We start from the raw sequence: 18,205 nt of genomic DNA, 5'->3' as shown, positions 1-18,205 counted from the left end.
CTTCCTTTCAATCCTGCTGTCCGAGAAATCCAAAAATGCAAAACAAGGTGGCCACCAGCAAGTGAAGTGGCTCAGCTGTTGCTCCAGGCAAAGTGGGAAGCTGACCAGGGACACACAAGGGGCCAGATGGATTAAGAGCCACTGGCAAGGTCTGGAAAATGCCAAGTTTAGATATGCTGTCATATCTGCATGTGATTATAAACCAGCAGGAAAACCCTGTGGTCTGTACTGGAGAAACCCAAGTCTTAGAATGGTAATCATGCCTATATATGGGAATACCAGACCCCTCATTTAGTTTCAAATAACTCTTTTGCTAAAAAGAAATACCTTTTTCACCTAGTTCACACTGACTTTCTATGACTAAAAAATAATTTAAAGCTGAATAAAAGTATGTAACAGCAGATCCATTCAAAACTTTACACTAAGAGCCACAAAGTTCAAAAATATGCTGCTGCCCACAAGAGCTTTGGTCAAAGAGATAAAGAATCTCCTTCAAAGCAAGAGAAATATAATTTTAATAGATGCTGTAGTTTCATGCCTTGGAAATTTTTAGTAACATTGAAAAGCAGCAGAAATTTTATTAAGTATTGGATACTCTAAACTTTGTATTTTACAAACCAGAAGCTACACAAACTCTCACAATATTACTAACATGTTTTGGCAATCAGTCCATCTATTAAAATGCAGAGAGCTTTGTACAATTCAGTTGCAGTGTTATTAAGCATACTTATTCAAATCAATCTTGAAAGATTGAAAGCCATGGTAATGAGATATTATTTCTAAGTTACACTCACCAAATCATAAAAACATGCAACTAAACCAACAGAACATTTTTTGAATGGGCAGCCTTCATGAACTGAGATCCTGATGGCCAGCCCAGCCCTGCATAATGGAAAGGTGTGTGTAACCTGAGCAGGACAGCAGGGCTGCAGATGTACTTCAGAGAGAGAAGCAAGGTTCTCTTCCAGCCACAGCAACATGACAAGCAGGTAAGACAGAAAGAGCAGAGGGCTGAGAAGTCTGTGTACCAATTAATGCACTGCTACCACAGTCTGACTTACAGTTTCCAAAGGCATTACCTATCATCATGTCACAATCACTGAAGGATCTCTAAAGGATCACACATCCAGCCACAAACCCATGCAATCATGCAGCAGCTTCTTTACTGTGTGCTTTTAGTATGGCAAATAAGGATGCAGAAGTTCCTCTTCTCTGAATATGAAGACTATAGTATAACAGCTTCTCTGAAGTTGTTTCCTTCTGTGGTGTTCAAAGCCCATCACATCCTACAGCCATACTTATTACAAATACTCTGGGTTGGATTTTTGCTTTTCTTCATGATTCTCTTCAACACATTCTTGGCACCAATTATTTCACTTACTAGCTAGAATTTACAGAAACATGCTAGGCACACATGCTATTGCAGTGCAAAAAAGCTTGATTACATTTCAAAAAATTCACCATTTTTTCTCTCATCCTTAGGTTGAGTTTGCTCAAATGACAAATATTTCAATTATGATCTACAAAACACTGGCACATAAAGTGCCCATACTTGCTAGTTCCACTGCATAATACAGTGAGGGATCTGTAGGGCTTGCTTTGGTTACAATGTATTCTGTTTCTTTCTTTACTGTTATTTTGATAGTCAAGAATTTTCTACTGAGTTAGCAGATGCTTACTGGCTTATCAAAATTCAGTATTTAAAATATTAACATACTTCAGTATTTAAACAGTGACTTTTTTGTTGGAGATGTAACAGATGTTAAAACCAATTAATAAAAAAACTATCTTCAAACCATCTCCACTAAATATTATACATCAAAATATTTACATTGACGGCAAGTGTGAAAAGTGTGTTTCTTTATATGGTACGGAGGTAGATAGAGATAGAAAGATGGTTGGGTAGAGCTGACACATAATTCCCGTATTTTCCACCTAAACCAGAACCCTTTAATGGTAATTGTGCCACAATGATTTCTACTTCTCTGCATGAAAAAGGCTCATCTTCTTCACTACACATCCCTTGTGTGGGTTACTGAGCGGAGAAAGCACAGCAGTAATCTCCTGTGTTCTAGTAAATACTGTCAATAGAATAGTGTGCATTAGTAGCTTTCTTCAGGCAGCTAAGAGAAGTACAAAAAACAGAAAAAAGCTGAAGGATGGTTGCAAGCCACATGACATCTACACCATCTACACCATTACTGCACTTTTTGTATTCACTTTTTATTAATGCAGAATAGTCCAGTCTGTTCCAGGAATGGAAGAATGATTTATCCTGTCATTTGCTTTCCATGTGGAAGGCAGCTACAGCCTCTGTTAATTTCTAAGATGGATCTTTTCTCCCTTTTCCCCTTTAATCTGACATCATTAAGTCTCTGACTTACAGGGCATTATACCTTCACAGCATGTACCATATGATGTTAACTGGGAAGTCCTGGGAATAAAGCCAAGTTCCAGTGGAGTTCATGTATTCAAATTCACAAGTATACCTTAGTCTGGAATTGGGTAAATCACTCATTGGACTCCTCTAATTTGAATGGAGGCATTTTCTTCTGGAAAAGCAGAAAAATCATACATGCAAACTTACCAGATGACATTACTAACACTTATAAATGAAAAGACAGAGCAGTCCTTTCCCCCAGCTGGACAAAGCTTACTGTAGACCAAGAAGTGGAAGAAAATGGCAGGAACTTTTTTGGTCTTCACATGACAGTAAACTCTCTATGTAGCCAAATAAAAAGGCCTTATGTCTGTAGTAAAAGAAAAGATTTCTTTGTAAAAGAAAACATTACTGCAGAGGTCTTTATCACCACATAAAACACTTTTCTTTACACAAATGTACAAAGAAACTTTCCCTTCCTGCTTTGCACTGTGGCATCTGTTGAAGACCATTTGAAGACCCCAAATTACAAGGGTAACTGTTTATGCTCCCCTGAAAGACACAAGGAAAGATATGAGGAAAAAAAAAACAACCAAAAAAACCAACCTAAAATAAAGATTAAGCAGCTGGAGATTTTCTCTGCATATACTAATAGATTTGTGCCTCTAATGATCTTCAAGACTTTTTTAACGGTCTGATTGTCTGCGATACATTTTTTCTTAAGATTAAGCTCAAAAGCTACCACTGAGCAGCAGCAGAATAGCAGGGACTTATTCTCCCATTCTCTTCCAGCAACTAGTAGTAAAGGATAAGTGAATACTAGGAACAGACAAAGCTCCAAACATCAGACAGTGTTCCAATGGCCTCTCCTAGATGACATATGTTTAATTTTTCAGGTATTACTCAGTCATGGAACTTTGATGTTTTGCTACAGCAGAAGCCCTGAAGAGTATAAAAAATGAAGAGCAAACACAGTGGCTTAGTGAAAACAATAGCCAAGGAGCCCTGTCTGTATTATTCACCCCAGCAGACAGCATGGCTGCATTTTATTTTTCTACGTTACTGTACATACTTGGTCAAAGTATCATCACATTCATCATTTACACAGTTGGTTATCTTTTTCCCTATGGATGCTATTTTCCATCTTTTGATTTCTTTCAGCACTGAAAATTTGCAGGATAACCACCCATGACCCATGCATTCCTATGTATACTCTCTACTGATGATTTCCTCTGTGAAAATGTAAATTTTCCAAGAGAACTGAGGTAAGTATCACAGATGTTCATATTTTTTTCTTATCTTTTTCTGAAACCATGTTTTGAGCAAGTATAATTTCTGAGGACTGTGAAGCACTCAGCTGAAAATTTCAGATGTTTTGAAATGCTCCAGTGCTCCTGGTTGGGCGCTGCACCACATATTCACTCAATACCTCAAGAACATCCCTTGAGACTGCTGGAAATCACAGGACAGCAAGTTGGTCAGCTCCTGCTCTTGGCATATGCCAGATGGATTTCTGTAACTGGTGATTTTACAGAAGCTGGCGTGCAGCTCTTTCCCAACCATCTGGCATCCTTCCTCTTCAGTGCACATCATGTTAGGTGAAACCAGACAGCAAGGAATATAGCACTGCCCCTGGGATAATTACATTTATTTCTCAGCTCCACACTCTTACAGGTAAGCATGCTGAATTTTGCAGCCTGATTTGCAGATCCACAATCAGGTCATATCTGCAGTAATGACTGAATATTATTGCAAGACCAGTTACAAATGGAACTCAATGTAGACAAAAAGATTTTACAGGGGTCTTTTTGACCTGCATGGTAGGCATGAGAAATTCATTAATCCATTAAGGAGCATGTAGTACAAGCTTCCTGACCATTATAGTCTGGGTTTTATTATTGTATATTTGAGCATGTTGACCACATCAAGATTTCTTTGTCTGAAAAAATACATAATTTCCCATACACCACAGAACATGAAAGCAGTAATTAGCACAATCTAAACATACTTTTTTTTCTCCTACTCTTTTGAATTGCTGACATAAGCTTTTTGGATGGCAGCTCTGCTTGATAGCCTACTGATGGGCTTTCAACAACAGGCAAATTTTACAGCTGCATAACTATGTTAGAATCAGGCTCTAGATTTCCATTCCATTTTTGTAGATGTAAGTGGTTAACTCCAGCTGCATACAAAATTTTCCAAATGCCTATATTTTAAGCAATTCTAAGTCTTCCTTTATCAATAGACCAGTATTTAGACAAAAATATAAAGCAGATCTATAGACTATCAACTGGAAAAAAGGCACTTCTTCAAATTTATTATATTTGGTAGGATGTTTTGTTAAGCAATTATTCAGTTTTATTTATCACAGCTCAACACCAGGACTTTCAACGCAACTCTTTATATGGTTAATTTCCAAAACAGAAGATATCCAGCAGCATCAGAAAAGCAGATGAAGGGTTTTTGCAATACATCTGCTTCCATAGACATGTTTTAAAGTACAGTTTAATTACATGAACGGAGAGATTTTCAGTAAATAGTTCAGTATAAAGTTCTCAAAATGCTAGCTAATTCTACCCTGCTAAATTTAAAATTAGGTATTATTTCAATCTGGGAAGTTCAGGTCAGTGCTAAATCTTCATGTGTTTGCTTTTATCAAAATTGAGTATTGTTGAACCCTAGTACTAAGAAGAAAGAACTGAAGGGTTTATGAACAATCAGCCAATGGTGCATCACATAACTTCCCTTGATCCCACAAGGACTGTTTCCTCTACTTCTACTTTCAATTTGCAGATATCTTCAGATTAAATCTATTATCTTGCAAGGAAAATGTATACTTTTCCTTCAGTAATTAAACTCTGGATTCCTTGACTTAAAAGCACATTATGCATGAAATGCAATATGGAATCAGCTTCTTGAAAGCCTATGATTTTCACTTGTGATGCTCCAAGGAGTATGGTTTAAATTATCATTTACTACAGTTAATAATAAGCATTCAATTTGAAATTACAAACTCACTCTTGCACCTTCAAAGCTATGGGATAAGGGGATAAAATTAGTTTTATTTTTATGAAATTTCTAGATGCAGGTGCTACACTACAGAGGCTACAAGTTAACCATCAGTTTTACACTGATGCAGTAAAAACCCACTAAAACTCATTATCAAAGCTGTTAACCTGGGCAATTAATTTGAGAACATGGTAGAAAAGCACTTAGACCACAGGATAAACAGCAGGATATTTGCATGCCCATAGCCCACCAAAGCTCCAGCACCACCACAACCACTATTGCTACATGCAAGAAAAAGTACATACAGAAAGATGTATAGATATATGTATAGATGTATAGATGGATAGATGGATAGATGTATAGATAGATAGATGATAGATAGATAGATAGATAGATAGATAGATAGATAGATAGATAGATAGATAGATAGATAATGTAAGCTGATAATCAGTAGCCCAGGGTGTGTATTAGAAACTGATTAAATGCATGTGAAGGGAAACCGTAGCTGGATTCAAGGTCCTGAATACTTGTACCCCTGTATGCAGCATCTGACTGACTGTGCACAGCATTCACTCTTCCTGTGTGCTGTATTTCCCTGAGAACAGAGGCTCCTGTGTCCAGTGCAGTGAAGGCTGAGTGAATCTAGTTCATGAAGTTAAAAGCCTCCTGGAATGGTCCATGGCAACCAGGGAAAGCAAGGGAAAGCAAGGGAAGCTCAGGTGACCCTAAAGCATCAGGGCCTGTCAGGGTCAGGCTGTTTACATAAATGCAGTTAATAGTGGTTGATGCAAAACAGAGAATACCAATATAACTAACCTTTAACTACAGAAAACACTGCTCCCTCTGATGGTAAAATCCACTGGATGATAGAAATACTCCTCACATTTCATTACAGAATTATTTTAATTTCACTGTTTCAAAAATTGTCATATTATCAAGTTAATTTCACAACTGAAAGAAAACAAATCAAAAAGGAGGAGAGGAAGTGTCAGCCCATTCCACTCAAGCAAAGGCCTAAACTGCTGGGAAAGCAACATGCTGCATTCAAGGCACAGGCTGCTGGAAGAATTTTTACAGAGTAAGAATCTTTGAATGAATGGAAAAAAGAGTAAGAAGAGGTTTTCCTAATTGTGAACATCACCATTTAGTGAGAAGTTCTTTCTCACCCTTGATCCTATCTGGGCAGGTAAATGCACAAATTCTATTTGCACAGTCAGTAAAAAGGATCCCTGAAAACAGTTAAAACACAGATTACTGGACTTTGGACTACAAGCATGGTTTGACATTTTATTGGATGGAATTTAGTAACTACACTGCCCTGTCCAGCAACACCAGGCTCCCAGGCTGTGGGCTGTGACTGTGTGAATCCCCAAAAGCTCAGGTGGTGGCCCAGCACATTTCTCTGCAAGCCATAAGAAGTTCCACAGGGAAGGTGACTTCATGCCAAACTGAAACTTGAAAACCTGTATGATTTTTTAACAGCATTGCTAACTGAAAAAGGATAAACATTCTTTTTCATTTCAGAAATAAGTGATGTTTTCTTTAGCTCCTTCTCTTTTGGACTTTGACTGAATCACATAAAGAAAAATTTCATGTGGCCCAGGACTAAAGACTAAAAATTTAAAGCCAAGTAAGATTTCATAAAAACAGGAACAATAAAGACCTGTGCTACAAAAGATGCTCTTTTTCATGACAGAAATCCCATTAGTCACTGGTTCCAGTACCAAAACCAAACAAAAAACCAAAAAGAATCAAAAAATCATGGTCAGCTAACATTCATTCCTCTGCTGTTAACATGCACGAAAACGAAAGGGAGAGATACGATAAACCAGATTTGCTGCTACATTTAAGAAGAGGTTTGTTCAGCCTTCCCTTAAACACACCTGCTTTCTTAGTTTCTCCCCTAGAGCTTGCCTTTGTAAGAGCAGCACTCCAACACAAACCTCTGGGTCTCCCAGATGCAAGCTGCTTCGTAGTTGGGCTGGTGACCCAACCTAAACTTGACTAAAGCGCAATCACTGCTCAAGTCCAAGTGCTGACACAAGGCAAAGGATGCTGCCATGACAATATCCTCATAGAGAATTAGGTGCTGCTTTCAAGAGCATGGAGGAGCACGAACAATTCTTAAAATAAATTATTTAACTAATAAATAAATAAATAAATAAACAACATGAGTTTCAAATTGCTATTCCAATGGGATCCTCTGGGAAAAGTTCTGCCTTAAGTTATATTATGGTAAAACTATTTCCATTCACTGTAGCCAAAACATTTCTTTGATTTTAACATCTTCTTCACATTGCTAAAGATTTAACCAAATATAAGAGAGGACAAGGATGTGAGGGTGGTTTAATGGTCTGCATGTGCCCAGTATGCTTAAGACATACTTTATAAAATAGGAAATTAGATTCTTTGCCTAGCATAATTTTATTATTTAAAAATTATTTCATATTTCTCCCTGTCATTCTTCTCTTTTTTAATACAAGTTGATTTGCAAGTCAACCACTTGGATATGTAGGTAGAGCTCCGATAAAAGCTACTATAAGGAGAAGAAAGAAACCATGACTGTTACATGATGCTGAATAAATATTAGCTGCAGCCACAAATCATTCAGATGTATTTGCTAGTAAAATATTTCTGAAATTATTGCCTTTATTTTGTACTGTATTTCCAAGTCTTTTCCAGAAAAGTATTTAAGCACATGCCTAACTTAAAGCACATGAAAAATCCCATTGATTTAATTGGGCTTAATCACATCCCCTAAGTCCCACACATTCTTCAGCGCACTGCTGCATCTGGACTTTTTATAATAATCAAATGAGTAGAAACCTAATGTATGTTCAGTGTAAACTATACTTTTCATGTGAAAATGTAGACTTAGTTATTTAATAGGCATTGGGCTATTTAGCCTTGCAAAATGAAAAGGCTAGAGAAGATTGATTTACTGTCATTTTGTTGAATATTTTGCTTTCATTACAAAACCCTGACCCCTTTTTACAGAAGAAGAAAGTATTTCTGAACATGTTAACTTCACCTGGACACTGTCAGAATCAGAAGCCTAAGATGATGTACAATCCCTGTGCTAATGAAACTTGTATTTCCATTTTGCATTCACAAATATGTCAAATGTGGACACTTTTGGAAATTTTGTGAGTAATTCTAAGTTAAAATTAAATACTAAAATCAATTAGAAGTATAGTATTTATAAATGTGGTATTTTAAATGCTTGAACATGTATCATATCCTACAAGCAAAATTTGTCTGCCGAACTTGGAATGTATCTGTCAGATTCTGATTTATTCTAAAAAAGCATCATTTATAGAGAGAGATAATACTTTTATTAGACTGACTCACATGTTCCAAATTATGCATGTATGCATGCACAGATACCAACCTTTTTTTAGGTGAACAGCTCCTTGTAGAAGAGTCAAAGAAGGTCTAGCTGGCCCTGTTTTCAGGCCTTGACAATTTTTTTCCACCTGCAAATTTTTGTTGTTATTTTTTCTAGTGGAGTTATCTGTTACAATACAATAGAAGTCACCTCTGTTATCCATATCACATCAGGGCTGTTACATCACCAGTAATAGAGAATTTCATGCTCCAGGAACCCTGGAGACCCCTGTGCAGAAGGTGGTATCTACCTTGAGGAAAGTTTATGTAGCTTATGGTAGTGGCAATTTTCCCAAGTAGTTCTATCCCTAAAATTCTAGTCTGGGGCCTCTCTGGAGCCAGAAATACCATCCACAACAAACTATAGTAGCTATGTGTCAGTCCTTGTCAGCAGTCCAAGGACAGCGTGTGACAGCAGAACATTTTCTTTTATTGGTTTTCCTTGTTATTAAATAAAGCCCATACAGTGTCTTTCCATTTAAACCTCTGATACTGGCACAGTAACATCTTCCAGGAGACAGGAAGAGAGCTGAACCAGAGGAAACATGACAGTGACAATGATAGGAGCATTTCTGTGCCAACTCCTCTTCTCATCCCATCTTGCAAGTTTGCAAGCCATGGATATTATTCTGTAGAATTCTCTTGGATACATTTTTAAGAGATTGCATACTTAGCTGTTAAAGCAATGTGCTGTCAAATTAGAATATTAATCAACTCAGAAAAAATGAATATTTCTATTACATGCATGTACACAGTAAACATTTGCATCTTTCATGCCAAACTATTTCTCCAATGATACACAATTCACACCACACACAAGGATACTCAATTTATTCTGCATGTCAAAATGCATTAATTGCTTCTGAGTGCTGTCTCATTTGGTCTGTCCCATTTGGGAAATGACAGAAATAAAATATATATAAAGCTACTATGTAGTTTGAAAAAAGTGCCTTCAAATTTAACAGTGGTGGATTTTTGTACAGAAATAACAGAATGCCGAAGTGATGCAGCACAAAGGAAAGAGCAAAAAAAAGTGTGTGTTCATAGAAGTTGTTATGTCATATGTAAAAGTCTTACAGCTGAGAGAGAACAAAATTGATGTTTCTACCTCAAATTCCTATTAGATGAGAGACAAGGAATTATGGTATTACATTTTATTCTTTATTTACTGTAATTCAAACTGGGTGACAATTTTGGATCCTCTGTGGCACACCGCCTCTCTGTGCCAGTTACTGTGTCTGTAGAAAGGAGGTAGTAAAATACCTAAGCAATTCTCAATAATACTCTGAAATAAACCTTCAAAAAGGCAGCCTGGTTTTCTACTGCTTTCTATTACAGCTGAGTTGAAGTTATGGCATTTTTCTTCAATGGCTGATTTTAATTAAAAGCAAATAATCACTCATCAAGAAAACTAATTTTTTCTTACTACATTCGTAATTTTTTCACTTGCCTATCTTAAATGTTCCTTGCTTTCATAACTGAAGTATTTGTGCATACTGCCATCATTTCATGACCAGCAGCTAGACCAGGTAACTTCCAGATAAGTCTTTCAAGCTACATCACTAACCTGAGAAGATGAATTGCCTGTAATTTTCCAAGTCCTACTAATACTGATATAACAGAGATAGCAACCACAACATGCTTTGCTGCAATGCAGTACAGTGAAACAAAGCATTTTAAAATTCAGGTAAAGAGTTAAAACTAATTTTTATTTCTTTGTAATGAGCTCCAGCCAAAGTGCTAGCAGGCTGCCCACCCCAGATGTGGGGAAGATTAAATGCTGCAGGTACAGGGCTCATGCAACAGAGAAGTAGCTGCAGCTGAAAACTGATCTGCAAAGGGATCACATCTGACAGCTTCACACATTAAAACAAAACAAAAACGGGAAAACAACCCTGTCCAAAAAAGGTTGCCAAGGATCGTCCATCTGCAAGTGGGCCATAAATGCAAGTAACAGATATAACAGTCTGTACAATCTGATAAAAAACAAATAACTTACCCAGGGCACAAGGGGGATGATTGTCCAAATGTCACAAAAATAAAAACCTGTTCACTCAGGTTTAGCTTCACATCTGCTAGTGTCCTGTCCTACAGCACTGCAATCTATTGTTTAATTCTAGGTTAAAATGAAGTAATCTAAATATGCAGGCTGTTATATAAAAGGACCAGGGGATGAAATTACACCAGTTTCTAATAAGGCCCTTTGAAACCCTAAACTAGCGAGTTAGCAGCCAAATTGCTCTTCTTCTACTAATACAGACTGAACAGAAAGTGATGACTAAAAGAGACAAAATAAAGAATGTAAACTGGTAGTTCTCAAAATCCCAAGTGTGTCTGCTATACAGAAGCATGGCAGAGAACTATTTAGGTGCTAAAAAATTATAGTTTTATTTATCATCTCCAAGACCAGTCTGGAAAAACTTTTGTCTCCCTATTGCTAGACTCTTCATGAATACAAGATCTGTAAAATTTCCTTCTCTTCCATTTCAAAACAAACAGAACTTAAACATAGCTCCACCTGTCCATGTAAGACCAATTGGCATTGTTTAAAGTATTCTTTCACTTGGTAAGTTGTGGTCTGCACCTGATGACAAACCTCACACCAGAAAATGAAAAGGATCATTTGGTTATTTTCTTCTATCTATGCTATACATGTCTTACTATTTTCCTCTTTTTCACTCAGAATTGAGCCTTCCCATAAATTAAAAGAAAATTCCATACACGGATGTACAAATATATTCTGCATCTGAACTGGAAAGGAAAAGAGAGTTATGAGCTTTTTTGGACACACATCCACCCTAGAAAGTACAGTAGCACGATATGCCCCATGCCAGCCGCAAGGATCCACTGGATCTCCACTGCACCTGATGGATCCCAGCTCACCTCTGCATCAGATAGTAAATTGCATCATTTTCCTCCTGGTCTTCAAAATAGAGCCATTCACCTATTCACTTGTGAGTAGAGACAGGAAAGCCAAAGTATAATAAATTCAATTCTGATTCTGACTCTTTTTCTCGCTGAATGATCATGATTAAGACTTGATTCCCCCACCTCTGCCAACAAAGGGAAGGCAGAGGAAAGGGGGCACAAGAGGTTTCCCAATACAGAGGCTCTACAGTGCAACAATTAGACAAGTAGACTGACTTCTGGTCAAAAACAGGAGAAACAAATAAATTACTGACATAATGTGTATGTATATATATATGTGTGTGTATATATATATTACATCTAATCAAGCTGGCATCTCAGAAAACAGCAGCTGCTCAATTCAGTCAAAAACAACTCTTCAGAGGCTCTGAGAACAAGGTAGCACAGATTCCTGAAGCAGTATGTGGTCATGCAGTCATTGCACTGAGACAAAAGGGAAATAATTTATTTCTCATGTGGCAACAGGGATGCTGTGAAATTGCTCTTAGGTATGATCATATAAATTTCACCTAACTGATATAATTTCAGGACAGGAATCACACAACCAATCATTTCTTATTGGTGCATTTTTTTGAGTTAAAATACTAGTAGTGATCTAAAACTTAGACTAGAGACTGTCAGAATAAAAGCTACACTACAGTATATCATGCTTCAGGAGGATGATCTACTCTCAAAAGTTAGAATAATTTCCTTTCTTTAAATAAAAACCTGAAAATTATTCTTGTTCACTATACCAAGGAACTGTGCCTGGCTTCTTTACCCAAGGATGAAAGATTCTTTAACAGAATTCCCTGGGAAATTAATCCAATAAAGGAATCTTTCTCTACAGAAAACTCGACTGTCCATCAAACACACCATGCAAAAGCAAACACCTTCTAACCCATCCCAGCTGCAGAGAAAGGCAGTCTTTAAAGTAACCAAGGACTAGACTATTCGAAGCCAAGGCATCAGCACAAGTTTGAGCACAGGTCTCACATTCATGCTTATTCACACAATCTAATACACATGCAACAGAGGCTAGGTCCTTATGCTCCATGAATTTTCATGATCTAAATATTATGCATTTAATTCCCAAATGAAATTTTGAGGCTGGCATGAAGTACTTGTGCTCCCTGAACCCTTCAAGAATTAGAAATCCTGCCTGATGGGCAGAAACTGCCCAGAGCTAACCAGTATAAAATGCATTAACCAGTACAAAACAGCACAGCTGCACTTCAAGCAGATACATCTGATACCTTAGAGTTTAAACCACCAAAGCCTCCTGCTTCCTGAGATCTCTAGCCCACAGACATGCCCTGTGGCTTGTAGGAACTAAGACAGAAATGCTATTTTCTTTTTTGAAAATTGGCTAAGAGAGGAGTTTAACCATGATGTAGCAGTGAAATGGCTTTTGAAGTTGGGAAATGAAGGCTTAGTGCCTGCTCTAGGCAGACAGGCCTCACACAATTCCCAGGACAGTGCCCAAGCTCTAGGTGAGATTTTAGTCTCAGTGCCCACCTGGATAAAGGCAGTGATGAAATGGCTCTCCCACCCATTACCTTCAAGTTCTGACACTGTTAGTGAAGAGTAAGAAGAATAAACTTGTCTGGAATCATTACTTTCTGCGATACTAGCATAAAGACAGCAAACACCACCTTCATAGGCAACACAGCACAGATTTCACCTCAATTTGCAATCTGCAGACCATTTTCACATGTAGCATAAAACCATGTAGGAATTATGAGAAATACTACAGAGATTATACTATGATGGGGTCATAAAATTGCTTCTAAAATATGTATTTATCAGGCATCCAGTGTTGCAAAAACATTTTAACTACTATGGAAAGATGTTTTTTCAGTAAGCTAAACTGGCTCATCTACCTCCTGTTAATAACCACACCATGAATACTCCACAGAAAGTGTTTCACAGATTACAAGAGATGAACTTCTGCCTAATCTTTTATGAACTTTATAAAATTTTATTAAATTACGAAGCCATGTAGCTTTTACAGGCTCTAAAGTTTTGCTTGGGAACACTTTAAATACATAAATATGTGCAGCTGTCCCAGGTAGTGCCACCATGGGGACTTAAGACACTGTTAAGACTTTCCAGTCCTGTACCATTTAAAATCAGTAATAAAACTCTAGTCCAAGATAAAGTCTCAGATAGGAGCTACCCAGCCAGGAGCAAAGTACTCCTTATTAAAGAAAATTACTGACATTTTAGAAACACTGCAATTCTTCCCATTTACTTGCACTTATGTTACCCATAAAAGTCTCTAAAATTTTATACATATATTCAGACTTTTCAAGTTTGTTGCATGGATAACCTCCTTCAGCATGTCAGAAATAGAAATACTAAATCCCTTTGTTCATCTTTAGTACGCTAAGTCCAAGCTGAGAATCACAGAGATCATGGTACTGGCAAAATGTGTCCCTATTTATGTAGTAAGAAACAGCAGAAAATTAAGGTGCTAAAAAGCCCAATACATTGGATGGCAAGCCCAGATAGTTTTGAATTTCCTCAGAGCCTGCTGTCCCTTCAGAACTGTAGTCTGGTGGTGAGGAGATCTGAAGATGATATCCTTAAAGGCAAGGAAAAATAAGAAAGCAAAGGAGAAAAAATGTCCACCCCATTTTTCCCAGAAATGTTATCAGTGAAAAGAAGACTCTATCTCTGACTTGGGATGGGAGATAGACTATCAATTCTCACAATCCCCTTGAAATCTAAGAGAATCCTGAAAAAATTAGTGTATGTCATCTGCCAGTCTGACCATTTGAAATATTTTGCTTCTGTTTTTGGTAACCCTTGATTTGGAAAAACTGACAGACCACTATGAACATACATTTTAATGCAATTACTGGAACAAGGCATACCACTGTGAACGTTTCTACCATTTTATTCTTCCAATGCAGCTTAATTATATCCCTCTAACAACTGTAGTTCAGCAAAACTACATAACAAAGATCTTGTTTCTTTCAACAGGGAAAAAAGATTAAAACAACTTTTACCATTTATTGTACAAACTAAAAGGTTTAAAACTAGGAACTCAGAAGGTTTCCCCAGATCTTACTACAATTTTCAAATCCAAAGTAAAATCCTTTCACACAACTTGGTTGAACAGAGTTCAATTTATTCCATTCAATTTAGCAACATTTATACTTACTGACTGTTCACTTAGATCCTGGGAGTCTTCCATTGAGGTCATTCACCTTTCTTTTCCTCCACAAGCAGAAACTATCTTCCTTTCAATTTACAGCTCAGTAGTCTAAATTAAAAGAGAAGATTAAAAAACCACATGTTAATCTATTGTCCTCACTTCCAAGACAAATCTGCAATTAACAAACACCCTAACTGAGGTTGTGGTTTCACTAAAACCTGAAGCAAAGTTCCCATATGAAGATTATTTTCATGTAAAGTGCTTCAACACTTTCAGCATTACTCTTGGAACTATCTAAAATACATCAACAGAAACAGGGACTTTTCTTTGACTCCTTCAAGAGAAAAAATAGCTCTGAAAACAAACCAATAAAGAACATAAAATGTTGAATACAGGCAGCTGTTTAAGTAGTCAACAAATGATAACCCTTGAAAGAACATCTTAGGCAGTTATAGAACAGAACTGCTTAATACACATTTAATGATAACCTCTTAGCCATTAAGTGTCTGACATAAAAACAGGTTATTATGTAATTATCAGCATGAAGTCCCCTCTCTAAGGTTCATTCAATTCCTTTAGGATTAAATTAAATGCACAAAGTGGTTTCTAACAAGCGGCTCCCTACAAAGTGCTAAATGAGAGACATTATCCTAATTATCTGCTATGTCTATACCTTCTCTAATAGGGTGAATCATTCTCATCAAATATGGAGATCTTCAATAGGAAAATTCTGTTTTCCAGTTCTGCCTGTGAATGATCATGGTAACCCTAACTATAAAGCCAAACTATTATTTTACAACCTCCATTCTCAGAAAAGATCCATTTTGGATTTAAGCAAATTTGCATCATTTAGAACAAAAAAAAATGTGACAGAGATATTTCATATATGCAATAATCATATCATTAACCAAAACTCATGTTACATTAAAAAAACCAATATGTAAACACATATATTAAGGAACCCAAACATCCAGGATTTGCTTATCAATATCACCTACATTTGTTTATCAAGAAGGCACCACAAGGAATTACATGGACTGTGCTCAATAATATAAACATATTATTGATCTTTGTTTTAAATTCTGACCAGCAAGCACTAATAAACACAACCAGGGGTAAAACATGGACAGCTGTATTGGCATTTGCAGAGTATTTGAAAGGAACCTGACCCATGGAACCTATGTGGAACAAGTCACATATTCTCACCCACTGCCCTGCATTGCCCTGTGAATATCTCCTCTCTTAATCCCAGGTGCCACTTACTTGCCATACCTCCACTTAATCCCCAAAAGTAATTTTGTTTTGCATAGATATTTTCTAGAACACACACAAATGCACAGCCTCAGTCTACCTTGCTTTCAAGTTTCACCTCGACTTTTCCTGACACCAAATGACACCCTCTTTCTTCCCTCTTGCCTAGGTTACAAAATTATTTTCATTCGCATTTCACTAATTTTTGCCATGATGTTATATAAGGAAAAGACAAATTTCAAGAAAATCATGTTGCATGTATTTCACCATATCATACCATATCATCAGTTGAAAATAATTCATGCTTTTCAAAATGGTTTTAGTATTCTCTCAATTTCAGAGGGATCCAAGACATCAATGTCCTCCCTCACAATGCCTTCAGCAAAACCATAATCACTTCCCATTACTTTTTGGTCAATGTGGAGCCCACCCTCCTGTATTTATAAATATCTTCTCCAGTCTTTGTTCAATGAAGCTAAAAGAGGAATTGAAGGGCTTCTTTAAAACACTCACTATAGGCAATTTTCAGAAAGGAGCCTGCCATGAACAATGGATATTTTAAGAGAAAGAAGCTCTACATGGCATTGCCTGCAGCAGTCCCAATCAAAGGAGGCAACTGCAAACACAGTGATGATTCTGACTGATACTAAAATATTCCATTAATAACTTAAAATCTGCTTTGATTTAATTAAAAGGTTTTAGTGTGTTCATGTTATTGCACTGGTAAGATTGCTCTCAGAAAAAAAAGGTCAAAATACAAAATTTGCAGCAAATTATTTGACCAGTTTCTAAGTATGCTGATTGAAAAGTCAGTACCTGGCTTGCATTCAAACAGCAAATGCTCTAATTCTGTCAGTCAGGCACTGAAGGTGGCAGATTCTTCACTTTCTGTATAAAACCCAACTATAACTCAGCCACAGAGCTACACCAGAACAGAGAGACCCATGTTTCTTTCCCTATTAATGGATGCTTAATCAAAGCACTCTGAGATCAACCAATGGATGTCACATTTTTCCAAAAATGAACCCAGGGTATCAAAATTTTAAATACACCATGATGACACAAATCCAATAGGGGTTTTACTACTAAGAACTGCCAATGATTCACCCACAGTATGTGCTGTGTTCCAAAGTTCAGGTGTGTGTATTCACTGGAATGCATCATTAAATAAGCCACGTGTATTAGTCGCCTTATAAAAAAGACTAACTTTCATGAATTTTAAAGTTACTTTACTGAATTTCAAGACAAAGACAAACTTCTTTAAGTCTTTGTAGAAATACAAAATATGTTTCATACATCATTTGCACAAACGTGCTAAATTATACGTTTCCAGGGCACTGCTATTCATCTTTACACTGCCTCAAAATTCAGAAGTCCTTACTGGAAATGGAGCTTTTTGAAATAAAATTCAGAAATAATATTTTATCAGTATTATTCTACCTATCAACAGCTAAATTCTGCTTCATTCTGAGCCCAGTTAAAGCAGCTGATTATAACCAACTGCTAACAGAAAGATTTTTATAATGGTAGTTATGCCAATTGCACTTAGACCAAATCCTTTAGGGTTTAGTTTTATAAATTTGTAAAAGGGGAGAAAAACCATTAGAGAAGTCAGTGATTTAAATAAGACCAACATTACTCTCTAATAAAGATATAAAATTAAAGGATAATAGTAACCTCGTGCTGTTTTATGAGGCAATAATCCAGTTACCAATTCAACCTTGTAGTTTATTCCATCAAGAGAACCAGATTAAAAACAGAGGGAGGGAGGGCACTTTTATCCCCACTATATTGCAAGTGTTTCTAACTGGATTTAAATATTTTTAAAACTGTTGTTAAAAGTCTTAAACTCACATACAAGCCAGAATGAAGAAAAATGCCTGTTTCTCCTCTTTACCCACTCCTTGCAGATGTGGCTTTAAAACTGATGAAGTGTTTTATGCTCCCAGATAAAAAATTTACCTTTCTAAGAAATGTCTTAATTAGGAGGATTCCTGACTTTCCTCATCAACAAATGCATTTAAATCTAATTTTTTATTTATTTGTTTTTATCTGGGGGAATAAAACACTTCATCAAATTTAAACTGCAACTTCCAGGACTTGACCAT

General features: G+C 36.7%; 1 protein-coding gene across 5 annotated transcripts in view; it reads right to left on the bottom strand.

The window, feature by feature from the left end:
* EYA4 (EYA transcriptional coactivator and phosphatase 4) overlaps nucleotides 1-18,205 on the bottom strand; it is a 139,781-nt gene that overhangs the window by 107,738 nt on the left and 13,838 nt on the right. For all 5 annotated transcript variants that reach the window (XM_064706920.1, XM_064706919.1, XM_064706921.1 and 2 more), the window contains exon 2: nucleotides 14,853-14,954. In XM_064706920.1, the coding sequence (XP_064562990.1) occupies nucleotides 14,853-14,894 (42 nt within the window). In that variant the 5' untranslated portion in view covers nucleotides 14,895-14,954. The remainder of the gene's footprint in view (nucleotides 1-14,852; nucleotides 14,955-18,205) is intronic.

The sequence above is a fragment of the Zonotrichia leucophrys genome, chromosome 3, assembly GCF_028769735.1.
Source record: "Zonotrichia leucophrys gambelii isolate GWCS_2022_RI chromosome 3, RI_Zleu_2.0, whole genome shotgun sequence".
Classification (NCBI taxonomy): domain Eukaryota; kingdom Metazoa; phylum Chordata; class Aves; order Passeriformes; family Passerellidae; genus Zonotrichia; species Zonotrichia leucophrys.
The sequence above is the reverse complement of the archived record's forward strand: the minus strand, read 5'-3'. Positions and strand labels throughout refer to the sequence as shown.